The sequence below is a fragment of the Stomoxys calcitrans genome, chromosome 2 (assembly GCF_963082655.1).
Source record: "Stomoxys calcitrans chromosome 2, idStoCalc2.1, whole genome shotgun sequence".
NCBI classification, from domain to species: Eukaryota; Metazoa; Arthropoda; class Insecta; order Diptera; family Muscidae; genus Stomoxys; species Stomoxys calcitrans.
The window spans coordinates 225,382,420-225,395,780 of NC_081553.1; the positions used below are offsets into that span (position 1 = coordinate 225,382,420).

A 13,361-nucleotide genomic window follows, 5' to 3' on the forward strand; every position below is an offset into this window, starting at 1 on the left:
TATCTTTATACCGTACTTGCAAGCTTCGATGGAATGTATTGTGTAAAGCCGGTGCGCCCTCTGTATGAGAATAACTGCTCATCAACGGTCACTGCATCATGCGGAGTGTAAGCTGCTGCCAAATATCATCAATAGCCGCAGTTTTGTTGTTGTCTGTTGCGTATTTCCATTGTCGCATCTAAGGCGTTGTTTTATGCACTTCAAACGATTTAGTGATAATGGACCCTATAACTCTTCAATAGGTTCACTATTCGATTAAGTGAGCCCAGCATACAAAATAATAGCCAAAAAAGCATTAATCTCTTTCAAAGTGATTGGTTTCCATTCCTTTGTGTTGTTTGGATTTGCCAAATACCATGCAGCGTTCACTTCCCTGATTCGCGTATTATGTTGTATGCCATGTCTTCGGTGATGAGCGAGCGGAATATGATATGTGGTTTCTTGAAATTTCAGTACAAGCCAAAGGACCTTTCCACACGTTCTAAAAATATTTAAATCTCAATAGAAACTAAACTATTGGTTGTATCTCTTAGAAACGATTTATTTAAACGATTCTAGATAAAATCTCCTTGGAGTACATGTTGGGGTCGGGTATACTTCCCATGGACCGCAGTTACAGCAGTTGCAAACTCACGTTGGATTTTTTTTACCTTTTTGGATATCATTCATGCGTTGAGGAAGCAATACTAGTAACGTTTTAAAGGAAATAAAAAAGAGTATTGTCCCGTCCAGAACCATTCGCGAATCCAACTGTGTCCTCAGAGTTTTAAAGTTCGCAAAACTAAGGATGGTACAGCAATTTTAATTTTATTGATTAATTGATTTTATTGATCATGCGATTTTGAGCTTTTTTTCTTGAAGGAAAAACATAGGAGTTGCACTAAACCGAATTGTTTGCCATAATCGTCAATACTGTATACACAACTCGAAAAATTTTTTCGCATCAAAAATTGAAAATTTTCATAAGGGGTTAGCCTTTGAAAAAAAAGCCAAAAAAAATAAAATGCGAATTTTTAGTAATTCTGTTTACTTTACGAATCGTCTTCGAATTTCAAACTGCGGAATGTTTAAAAATTTTCGAAATTTGAAAAAATAAAGGAGTTACGGAGTGGTTGGCCTTGAAAACGACTTTGAAGTTTAACGCCCAAAATCAATTGGTTTTTACTATGTTTTTCATAGCAAACTTGACAGTATTGCTTCATTCAGCACCTTTGCGGAAAGGGATTTTCATCGCGATTTTAACGGTATCTAAAAATTAAGTTCGCATAACTGGGTAAGTTTCAGATGTTGCAAACGCACGTTGTTTTTTTTTTTAATTTTTGTATATCAGTTATGCGATGTCAAAGCAATACTAGTACAGTTTTCAAAGAAATATAAAAGGGTATTGCTTCATGCAGCACCATTACGGAAAGAGATTTTTTCACGAATCTAATGGTGTCCTCAGAGTTGTGAAGTTCGCAAAACTAAGGATGTTACAGCAATTTCAAACTCACTTTGATTTTTTAGCATTTTTCGGATATTGATTATGCGATTTTGAGCTTTTTTCTTGAAGAAAATACATAGGAGTTGCACTAAACCGAATTTTTTGCCATTATCTCTTATACTGTATACTCAACTCGAAAAATTTTTTCGCTTCAGAAATTGGAAATTTCCATAAGGGGTTAGCCTTTGAAAAAAAAAAAAAAATGCAAAAAAAATAAAATGTGAAATTTCAAGTAATTCTGTTTACTTTACGAATCGTCTTAGAATTTCGAACTGCGGAATGCTTAAATATTTTTTGGAACTTAGAAAAAATGAAGAAGTTACAGCGTTGTTGGCCTGAAAACGACTTTGAATGTTTATGCCCAAAATCAATTGGTTTTTAATATGTTTTTCATTGCAACTTTTACTGTATCGCTCCATGCAGCACCTCTGCGGAAAGGGATTTTCGTCACGAATTTAGCGGTATCTTAAAGTTCGCAAAACTAGGTTAGTTTTAGATGTTGCAAACTCACGTTGGTTTTTTTTTAGTTTTTGTATATCAATTATAGAATTTTGAAACAATACTCGTAAGGTTTTTAAGGAAATAGAAGTGAGTATTGCTTCATCTAGCATCATTGCGTAAAGAAATTTTCTTCACGAATCCAACGGTGTGCTCAGAATTTCGAAGTTCGCAAAACTAATGATGTTACAGCAATTTCAAACTCATGTTGATTTTTTTGCATTTTTCGGAATTTGAGCTTGTTTCTTGAAGGAAAATCTTAGGAGTTGCACTAAACCGAATTTTTTGCCATAATCGTCAATACTGTATACTCAACTCAAAAAATTTTTTCGCATCAAAAATTGAAAATTTTCATAAGGTTAAGGTTTAAGGTTTCATAAGGTTAGCCTTGGCTAAAAAAAAAATAAAAAAAATTAAATTTGCATTTTCAAGTAATTCTGTTTACTTTACGAATCGTCTTCGAATTTCGAACTGCGAAATGCTTAAATATTTTCGAAATTCGAAAAAATGAAGTAGTTACAGCGTTGTTGCCCTTGAAAACGACATTGAATTTTAACGCCCAAAATCAATTGGTTTTTACTATGTTTTTCATAGCAAACTTGACAGTATTGCCTCATTCAGCACCTTTGCGGAAAGGGATTTTCATCACGATTTTAACGGTATCTAAAAATTAAGTTCGCATAACTGGGTAAGTTTCAGATGTTGCAAACGCACGTTGTTTTTTTTTTTAATTTTTGTATATCAGTTATGCGATGTCAAAGCAATACTAGTACAGTTTTCAAAGAAATATAAAAGGGTATTGCTTCATCCAGCACCATTACGGAAAGAGATTTTCTTTCCCTATACAATGTTGTCCTCAAAGTTATGAATTTGGCAAAACTAAGGATGTTACAGCAATTTCACACTCAAGTTGATTTTTTTGCATTTTCAGATATTGATTATGCGATTTTGAGCTTATTTCTTGAAGGAAAATCATAGGAGTTGCACAAAACCGAAGTTTTTGCCATGATCGTCAATAATGTATACTCAACTCAAAAAAATTTTTTTCATCAAAAATTTAAAATTTTCATAAGGGGTTAGCCTTTGAAAAAAAATGCCAAAAAAAATAAAATGAGAATTTTTAGTAATTCTGTTTACTTTAAAAATTGTCTTCGAATTTCAAACTGCGGAATGCTTAAAATCTTTCGAAATTGGAAAAAATTAAGGAGTTACAGCGTTTTTAGTCTCGTAAATGACTTAGAATTTTTACTCCCAAAAAATACTGGTTTTTGCAATGGTTTTTCATAGCAACCTCTAGAGTATTGCTTTATTCAGCACCTCTATAGAAAGGGATTTTTGTCACGAATTTAACTGTATAAAAAATTGTCATGTTCGCAAAACTAAGGAGGTTACAGTTGTTGCAAACTCACGTTGGTTTTTCTTCATAGCAACCTCTAGAGTATTGCAATGTAGCACCACTATAGAACGGGATTTTCCTTGCAAAACCAACGACATCTAAAAATTTGTTAAGTTCGCAAAACGAGGTAAGTTTTAGATGTTGCAAACTAACGTTGGTTTTTTTTTTAGTTTTTGTATATCAATTTTGCGATGTTGAAGTAATGCTAGTAAAATTTCCGAGGAAATAGAAAAGATTATTGCTTCATGCAGCATTATTACGGAAAGAGATTTTCTTCACGAATCCAATGGTGTCCTCAGAGTTGTGAAGTTGGCAAAACTAAGGATGTTACAGCAATTTCAAACTCACGTTGACTTTTTTAGCTTTTTTCGGATATTGATCATGCGATTTTGAGTTTTTTTCTTGAAGGAAAAACATAGGAGTTGCACTAAACCGAATTTTTTGCCATAATCGTCAAAACTGTATACTCAACTCGAAAAATTTTTTCGCATCAAAAATTGAAAATTTTCATAAGGGGTTAGCCTTGGCTAAAAAATTTAAAAAAAAAATAAAATTTGAATTTTTAGGTAATTCTGTTTACTTTACGGATCGTCTTCGAATTTCGAACTGCGGAATGCTTAAAACTTTTCGAAATTCGAAAAAATTAAGAAGTTACAGCGTTTTTGGCCTCGAAAATTGCTTTGAATTTTTACGCCCAAAAAAACTGGTTTTTGCTGTGTTTTTCATAGCAACCTCTAGAGTATTGCTTTATGCAGCACCTCTATGGAAAGGGATTTTCGTCACGAATTTAGCGGTATCTAAAAATTTGCTAAGTTCGCAAAACTAGGTTAGTTTTAGATGTTGCAAACTCACGTTGGTTTTTTCTAGTTTTTGTATATCAATTTGGCGATGTTGAAGTAATGCTAGTAAAATTTCCGAGGAAATAGAAAAGAGTATTGCTTCACCTACCACCATCACGGATTTGCTGTGTTTTTCATAGCAACCTCAAGAGTATTGCTTTATGCAGCACCTCTATGGAAAGGGATTTTCGTCACGAATCCAACGGTATCTACAAATTTGTTAAGTTTGCAAAACTAGGTAGTTTTCAGATGTTGCAAACTCACGTTGGTTTTTTTTTTAGTTTTTGTATATCAATTTTGCGATGTTGAAGCAATGCTAGTAAAATTTCCGAGGAAATAGAAAAGAGTATTGCTTCACCCAGCACCATCACGGAAAGATATTTTCTTCACGAATCCAATGGTGTCCTCAGAGTTGTGAAGTTGGCAAAACTAAGGATGTTACAGCAATTTCAAACTCATTTTGATTTTTTTGCATTTTTCGGATATCGATTATGCGATTTTGAGCTTGTTTCTTGAAGGAAAATCTTAGGAGTTGCACTAAACCGAATTTTTTGCTATAGTCGTCAATACTGTATACTCAACTCGAAAAATTTTTTCGCATCGCCTTGGCTAAAAAATTTAAAAAAAAATAAAATGTGAAATTTCAAGTAATTCTGTTTACTTTACGAATCGTCTTCGAATTTCGAACTGCGGAATGCTTAAAAATTTTCGAAATTCGAAAAAATGAAGAAGTTATAGCGTTTTTGGCCTCGAAAATTGCTTTGAATTTTTACGCCCAAAAAAAAATGGGTTTTTGCTGTGTTTTTCATAGCAACCTTTACTGTATCGCTTCATGCAGCACCTCTGCGGAAAGGGATTTTCGTCACGAATTTAGCGGTATCTAAAAATTTGTTAAGTTCGCAAAAGTAGGTTAGTTTTAGATGTTGCAAACTCACGTTGTTTTTTTTTAGTTTTTGTATATCAATTTTGCGATGTTGAAGTAATGCTAGTAAAATTTCCGTGGAAATAGAAAAGAGTATTGCTTCACCTAGCACCATCACGGAAAGATATTTTCTTCACGAATCCAACGGTGTTCTCGGAGTGTTGAAGTTCGCAAAACTAAGGATGTTACAGCAATTTCAATCTCACATTGATTATTTTGCATTTTTCGGATATTGATTATGCGATTCAGAGCTTGTTTCTTGAAGGAAGAACATAGGAATTGCCCTAAACCGAATTTTTTGCCATTATCTCTTATACTGTATACTCAACTCGAAAAATTTTTTCGCTTCAGAAATTGGAAATTTTCGTAAGGGGTTAGCCTTTGAAAAAAAAAATGCAAAAAAATAAAATGTGAAATTTCAAGTAATTCTGTTTACTTTACAAATTGTTTTCGAATTTTGAACTGCGGAATGCTTGGAAATTCGAAAAAATGAAGGAGTGACAGCGTTTTTGGTCTTAAAAACTACTTTTTACATTTACATCAATCCTAACTCCGTGGGAATTAAGACCGCTTCATCTGCATCTGGAACCTAGTTGAGTCACAACCATTCTGCTTTGCCGAAGGAGATTATATTCTTCAGATTCAAAAACGATTTTCACTAGGTAGCTTTTTACCGCCCTTATCATTGAGAGCTTAAAATTGAATCGGACAGCACTCATTGATTTGAGAGAAGTTTGCCCCAGTTTCTTAATTGAATGTTCATGGGGAGATTTGCATTTTTTGCAGCTTTTTACCGCTACCATATCCTCGTGAATGCTATTTAGACCTGCCTGAAATGCTGCTTGCTCAACACATGTAACTTCTTGTAGCGCTGAACTTCTCTCTGTCGATATCATGTAAATCCAATGGGGTATCTCTAGGCGATGGATGCCTGCATATGAAGAGGTTAAACAGTGTCGGAATATCTATGGGTCTTCGACATCTTATTCTTAAATTTCACAAACAAATGGCGATCACACAAATAATGCCTGACCAGTCTTCCTTGTTCTCATTGAAGTTAGTTCAATGGTTATAAGCTATGAAGTCATTCGTTCGAACGTAAACCCTCTCGTATTGTTTCTCGGTATCACTACGGGCTAAATGTGAGTAATAATGAGTCAATTCCAAACTGTCATTAGAAGCTAACCTAACTGTCAGACCCCCCATAATGGCTGTAGCCAAATATGACTAAATAAAAGTCCTGTTTTAATTATTTTTTTAAATTCTATTGTTTATTTAAACATTTATTTGCCTCACAAATAAATAAAAATCGAACAATAGTACAATAATCATAATTTACAAGTGCATCACAATGAAATAATAAAACCCTGCAGAGTGTTGTGCTATTGAAAAGACAGTAGACAGGAGTTTGTTTGTTATAGCGCCTTGTAGAGAGATACTTGGTACATATTAGGTTCTAGTAGTGATATACATAATGTAGTGTAGATGGGATTTTGTAGAGTAGAGGGTTAAACCAAAATTTATATAAAATATTGTTATTGTCAAAACATGTATACCGATATTCACAAAACTTAAGATAACTTAAAAATTGAATTATTTTTTAGATTTCCTTTGTGGAACTGTCAAATAGACGTATCTAAAGGCTTCATTAAGTTTTGTGAATAAGGCCGGTATTGTTTAAGGTAATATAAAATAATTATTCATGCAACATTTTTTTTTTTTTTTGTAAATTTGACTAATTTTTTGTTTTTTCCTTGATTTGTGTATAGATTTTTTTCGTTATCGTTGTGTGAGTTGATTAAAAATTTGCACAATTAGATGACAATTGATGATTAGTGTCCAGTTACTTTGTTCGTCCTCTCTATATAAATTATGTAGATTTTTGTGTCTTTGTATAATGATGACAGAAATGCAAAAAAGACTTGAGTTATAAAATCACAAACAGTTGGAAAGTGTGTGAGTTATAGAATCACAATAAGTTTGCAAAGTGTGTTCTCTAAAAGGTGATGAATTGGAAGAATTTTATGTTTAGTGTTTTTTTTTTCAATAAAATTTATATAAAATTATATAAATTGAAAATATATAAACGTCATAAATATTTAATATTTTGTTGCAATATTTTTTTCTTGCTAAATTTTCTTTTTGGCAAAATAAGAGGAGTATAATTTTTACTTAATTCACATATCGTTAAACATTATTGCCTTACTTTTCTATCTTATTTTAAGTTTTCAAAATATCAAAATGTTGAATTTTTCCATGCGTAAATTTTTGATTACAGGAAAATGTATTCAAATCACAAAGTCTGAAAGAAAATTAAAAAAAAAATATATATATTAAAAAAATATAAATTAATTTAATAATCTATATTGCAAATTTTGCCCATGAACATTCCACTAATGAACAGGGGCAAACTTCTCACATATAAATCAGTGCAGTCCGATTCAAGTTTAAGCTCAATGATAAGGGGCCTCCTATTTAAACCGCGTTCGAACGGCGGGTCTCAGTGCGACACCTCTATGAAGAGACGTTTTACATGGCATTGTACCTCTCAAATGTCGCCAGCATTAGGAGGGGAAAACCACCGCTGAAAATTTTTTCTGATGGTCTCGCCAGGATTCGAAGCCATGCGTTCAGCCTCATAGGCGGACATGCTAACCTCTGCGCTACGGTGGCCCTTATTTAATTCTATTGGGTTGCCCAAAAAGTAATTGCGGATTTTTCATATAGTCGGCGTTGACAAATTTTTTCACAGCTTGTGACTCTGTAATTGCATTCTTTCTTCTGTCAGTTATCAGCTGTTACCTTTAGCTTGCTTTAGAAAAAAAGTGTAAAAAAAGTATATTTGATTAAAGTTCATTCTAAGCTTTAATAAAAATGCATTTACTTTCTTTTAAAAAATTCGCAATTACTTTTTGGGCAACACAATATATTAGGGATTTAAAAAAATGTGAGTTTATTCGGGAACAAAATTTTTATACCCACCACCGTAGGATAGGGGGTATATTCATTTAGTCATTCCGTTTGCAACACATCGAAATATCAATTTCGGATCCTACAAAGTATATACATTTGGGATCGTCGTAAACTTCTAAGACGATTTAACGATGTCCGTGTGTTTGTCCGTCCGGCTTTCCATCTGTCTGTTTAAATGACTCTACAGGCTTCAAAAAATGATATATTGAGCTGAAATTTGGCACAGATACGTTTTTTTGAGGCACGCTGGTTAAGTTCTTAAATGGGCCAAATCGGTCCATATTTGGATATAGCTGCTATATAGACCAATCTGCCGATAAAGGGTCTAATGCCCATAAATGCTTTATTTTTTAACCGATTTCGTTGAAATTTGAAACAGTGGGCTATTTTAAGCCTCCCGACCTTAATATGGTTCAGATGGGACTATATTTTGATGTAGCTGCCATATAGACCGATCTCCAGATAAAGGGTCTGAAGCCCATAAAAGCTTTATTTTTTAACCGATTTCTCTAAAATTTGAAACAGTGAGTAGTTTCATGCATCCCGACATCCCACCTTAATACGGTTCAGATAGGACAATATTTCGATATAGCTACCATATAGATCGATCTCCAGATAAAGGGTCTGAAGCCCATAAAAGCTTTATTTTTTAACTGATTTCGCTGAAATTTCAAACAGTGAGTAGTTTCAGGCCTCCCGACATCCGACCCAAATATGGTTCAGATGGGACTATATTTTGATATAGCTACCATATAAATCGATCTCCAGATAAAGGGTCTGAAGCCATTAAAAGCTTTATTTTTTAACCGATTTCCTCCCATGGTTCAGATCGAACTATATTTAGATATATTAGCTTCCATATAGACCGATCTCCCGATTAACGGGCTTCAGACCCTTTGAAGCCCATAAAAGCTTTATTTTTTTCACCCGATTTCGCTGAAATCGGATTACATTTATATATAGCTGTCATATATAAAAGCTTTATTTATTTTGTTGAAATTTCAAATACAAAATTCAACAGTGACTTATATCTATTAGACCACTCAATAACCGTGCCGAATTTTGGTTGCATAAGTTATCCAATTTTCACCGGATTGTGACAAAAGGGGGTTTACGTATGTACCCGAGGTGGTGGGTATCCAAAGTTCGGCCCGGCTGAACTTAATGCCTTCTTACTTGGTCTTTTTTAGTAGCTATATCCAAAACTAAACAGATCGATAAGCCTAACATAAGTTACTGTCAAATTTCAGTGAAATGGGAATATAAATGCGCCTTTTTTGGACCAAGACTTTAAATAGAGATATCGGTCTATATGGCAGCTACACAAAAAACCTGGATCGATTTGGGCTAAGTTTCAGAAAAATATCGAAAGGCCTTAAAATAACTCACTGGCCCTAATTTCGGTGACATCGGACAATAAATGCGCCTATTATGGGCCCAAAGCCTTAAATCGAGAGATCGGTCTATATGGAAGCTATATCCAAATCTGAACCGATCTGGGCCAAATTGAAGAAGGATATCAAAGGGCCAAACACAACTCACTGTCCCAAATTTTGGCAACATCGGACAATAAATGCGCCTTTTATGGGCTTAAGACTTTAAATCGAGAGATCGGGCTATATGGCGGCAATATCCAAATCTGAACCAATCTGGGCCAAATAGAAGAAGTATGTCGAAGGACCTAACACAACTCATTGTCCCAAATTTCAGCAAAATCGCATAATAAATGTGGCTTTTATAGGACTAAGACCATAAATCCGCGGATCGGTCTATATGGCAGCTATATCCAAATCTGGACCGATCTGTGCCAAATTGAAGAAGGGTGTCAAAGGGCCTAACAGAATTCACTGTCCCAAATTTCAGCAGAATCGGAAAATAAATGTGGCTTTTATGAGCCCAAGACCCTAAATTGGCGGATCGGTCTATATGACAGCTATATCAAGATATAGTCCGATACAGCCCATCTTCGAACTTAACCTGCTTATCGACAAAAAAAGAATCTGTGCAAAGATTCAGCTCAATATCTCTATTTTTAAAGACTGTAGCGTGATTTCAACAGACAGATGGACAGACATGGCTATATCGACTTAGATTTTTACGCTGATCATAGGGTCGGAAATGGATATTTCGGAATGACAAAATTAATATACATATAGGTCGGGGGGTCCATAGTCCGACGACGAGTACGCAGAAGGCGACGATGACGACGCGTGTGACCCACTGCTGTCTATGTACGCACCGCACTTTGCAACATATTCAGTATGACTATACTCCCATTCCCATCCCATGAGCGATGATGAAGGCAGTTCTGGCAAACCGAACACAACCAGGGTCCGGGGGGCTTCAGGTTTGATCCTCATGATTTAGAACGAGAAGTTCAGCGCAGAAAGATATAGCTTTAAATCGCGTATAACTAGGATTTGGTAGCGGCAACGGCGAATAACAGCCGTTGCTGGAGTTCTTCCACCATGCATGGCACCTAATGAGATTAATCTTTCCCGGCAAAGCTGAACTATCTACGTTAAGTACGTCAGTTAGGTCTTTATTCCACTTGTAGCCAGAGACCACACGATATAGGTTTTCTTCCAAAAACAAATTGCAAAACAAACTTACCTTACGACATAACGTTGTTATCCCATCTTCATTACTCAACTTCTGTCACAATTGGACTTCCGATTGGCCTGCTAATACGTCTTTGTCGTACCTCATACTGTATGCTTTTGTACATAGGTCTATTGTACTCCAAAGCCGGTGCAGAGGGTGCTGTACGATTCCGATTAACAACAGCATCTTTCCATATCATAGCCAACAGAAGGTAAAATCCTCCGACAATTTTTTGAAATAGATCAATTATTTTCAATAGAATTGGTGTAGCGGCATGGGTAAAGCGACTCATTTCAAACATAAAGCGAAGTGCAAAGCTACCCAAGAATTTCACACCCATAAATGCTCCTGAGAGCAGAGAAACCAATAGAAGGCCCAAAAATCTTAGAATGCCCAATATATTCTCTTTGGACACATCACGGGACATAAAGTCATAAATGGTTTGTTTAATGGAGTTACGCCACTGTTGGAAAATTTCGGCAAAATCTTGTAGATTCACTTCATTCTCTTTTGCTGCAGTTGTTGAGTCAGCTGCAGAAGACTGCACTTGTGCACATGATGTCATCTCACTTTCTCTTCGCTCACGAACCACAGGTTTGGTCCATTTCTCAGACAACTCTTCAGCTTCGACGGAGCGCACAGTCTTTAGTTTTAGTATAACTTCATTTCCTCTAAATCGTAGGGATTTTATGGAAAACCAATATTGGCCAAATGCCAAATCATCAACTTCGGCCCAAATGAAGGTGTCTAACGCTCCTGGACTGGGTGTAAAGCCACCACCCAAAGGAACACAGCTAATGCCAATCCACATATTGGGATTTTGTTGGCTATAGAACATTTCCAATTTGTCGCGTATATCCTTTAGTAGCTTGTGCAGTTCCTTCTCTGATCTGTGTAGGCTAACAATATCCCGATAGCCACTGACATTGTCTACATAACGTCTTTCCTCGTAGAAACCACGAAATAGACGTGACTTCAAGATCTGTTTACATAAAGACTGCAACGCCAACTCATGAGGATTTGTTGTTGTCGGTGGTGCCCCAGTCGTGTTGTTCAATACGCTCGTATTCACAGCTGTTGCCATTTATCTGTCGTTCTGTGGAAATAAAAACACAAACTATTAATAGCTCGAAATTTTGTTGACCCCCATTCAAGAGCAAAAGAACAACTTAACCTTTTTAGGTAGGTAGAGTACTCTAGTGAATGGATGAAAATATTACGAACGCACTAACCTAACACACCCATACATCAATTTTTACTTGCCTTTTTGGACTTCGATTTGCTAAATCAATTAAGCGTTGAAACTGAGTCACTAATAAAACAATTGGAAAGATTAGCTGTGGCAAGAGTAGCAGTTGTTCAAGATTAGATTAAGTACAAAGCTGCTACAAGTAATGCAATCCAGCCATTAAAGAGCAGAGGATCAAAATCCTATTTTATTTTTATTTTATTAATTTAATTTTATCTTTTCTTGTTTATGTTTGTTAGACCAACAAACTATCTGTTATCGATAGTTTATGGTAACTGCATTACCGGCTGTTTTCCGATAACATTTATAACCTTTTAGAATGTGTGAATGTTTTCAAGCAGAAGATGGTAGTGTTAGTCCAACAGGTAGCTATTTTATATATAACAAATAAATATGCAAATTTAAATTCATAATTCATTCACCATTTATTTGTGTTGTATATCACTCGATTTGTTAGTTCAAACGATAACGCATTCGAACTGCATTACCTTATACGGCAGTTTCAAATTGTTTAGGGGGTATTAAGACGTAAAAACAAATTTGAAAACTTTTTTAAATGGTCAAAGAGAAAAGCACCAGGATTCGCTGAATTAGATAAAGGTGGATAAACGAGAACAACTGAAAACAGCTGGTATTATTATAGGTCTGTTCGCGTACTTTTCCAGTAAACATTTGAAGGGAAGTAAGAGTCATTTTACTCTCTTTAAAAATTTCCAAGCAAAAGTATGCGAACGACTTCCAGTGAAAATTTGCAGAACAACAGCTGATTTTTGTTTTGGTTTTATTTATCTGTTTACTTAGCAGAACAATTGTATACTTGTGAGTTATTTTCCTTAGATAAACGTCAATTTATTAACCTGAGAGTGACAAAGCTAGAAGAGAAGCCATTCGTCGTATCCGTGATCTCTGTGCCGCTGGACAACCGTCGCAATTTACCGCGCACGAATGTCATCCGTGGCGCCAAGTCGGTGGTGTCAGACGGAATCTCTACACTCATGAATCTCGATCTGCCTGATGTCGAGTACCTTACAACTGTCCTCAGACTGTCTGAACAGTATTATATTACCCGATGTTTGAAAGATGGGCAGTGTGATCCCGCTACTGAAACCTGGAAAGGATACGAGCAAGTGGAAGTCATACAGACCGATCTGTCTACTTTCATTAGCAGCCAAAACGCATGAGGGACTAGTCACTCCTATCCTCCCGTTGGACAATTTCAATTCGCTGGGCTACATAGAAATACATCTGCTTTACTTGCCAAATCTAAATCCCCTGTCGTCAGCACTTGGTGTGCTGACAAAGAAACCTTGGACTAGCTACCTAATGCTTCTGGATATTGTGGCTAGATAAATTGATACGATCGCTGATGTGAGGCTAAAAATTAAAAAATGTCGGCT

At 35.5% G+C, this 13,361-nt stretch overlaps 1 protein-coding gene across 3 annotated transcripts; it reads right to left on the reverse strand.

Annotated features, from left to right (window-relative positions):
- Window positions 1-6,896: 6,896 nt before the first annotated feature.
- Window positions 6,897-12,227, reverse strand: LOC106083866 (uncharacterized). 3 transcript variants are annotated; one of them, XR_009397341.1, is made up of 4 exons: window positions 11,979-12,227; window positions 10,725-11,811; window positions 7,411-7,440; window positions 6,897-7,365 (listed from the first exon to the last, which is right to left on the reverse strand). XR_009397341.1 is itself a non-coding variant. In XM_059363721.1 (3 exons), exon 2 carries the CDS (start codon window positions 11,797-11,799, stop codon window positions 10,756-10,758), a length of 1,044 nt encoding a protein of 347 aa, XP_059219704.1. In that variant the 5' UTR covers window positions 11,800-11,811; window positions 11,979-12,227; the 3' UTR covers window positions 6,897-7,440; window positions 10,725-10,755. The 3 variants fall into 3 exon arrangements, 2 of the variants coding, with proteins under 2 accessions (XP_059219704.1, XP_059219705.1); XM_059363721.1 differs by having other exon boundaries at window positions 6,897-7,440; XM_059363722.1 differs by lacking the exon at window positions 11,979-12,227 and adding an exon at window positions 11,890-11,953 and having other exon boundaries at window positions 6,897-7,440.
- Window positions 12,228-13,361: the final 1,134 nt, after the last annotated feature.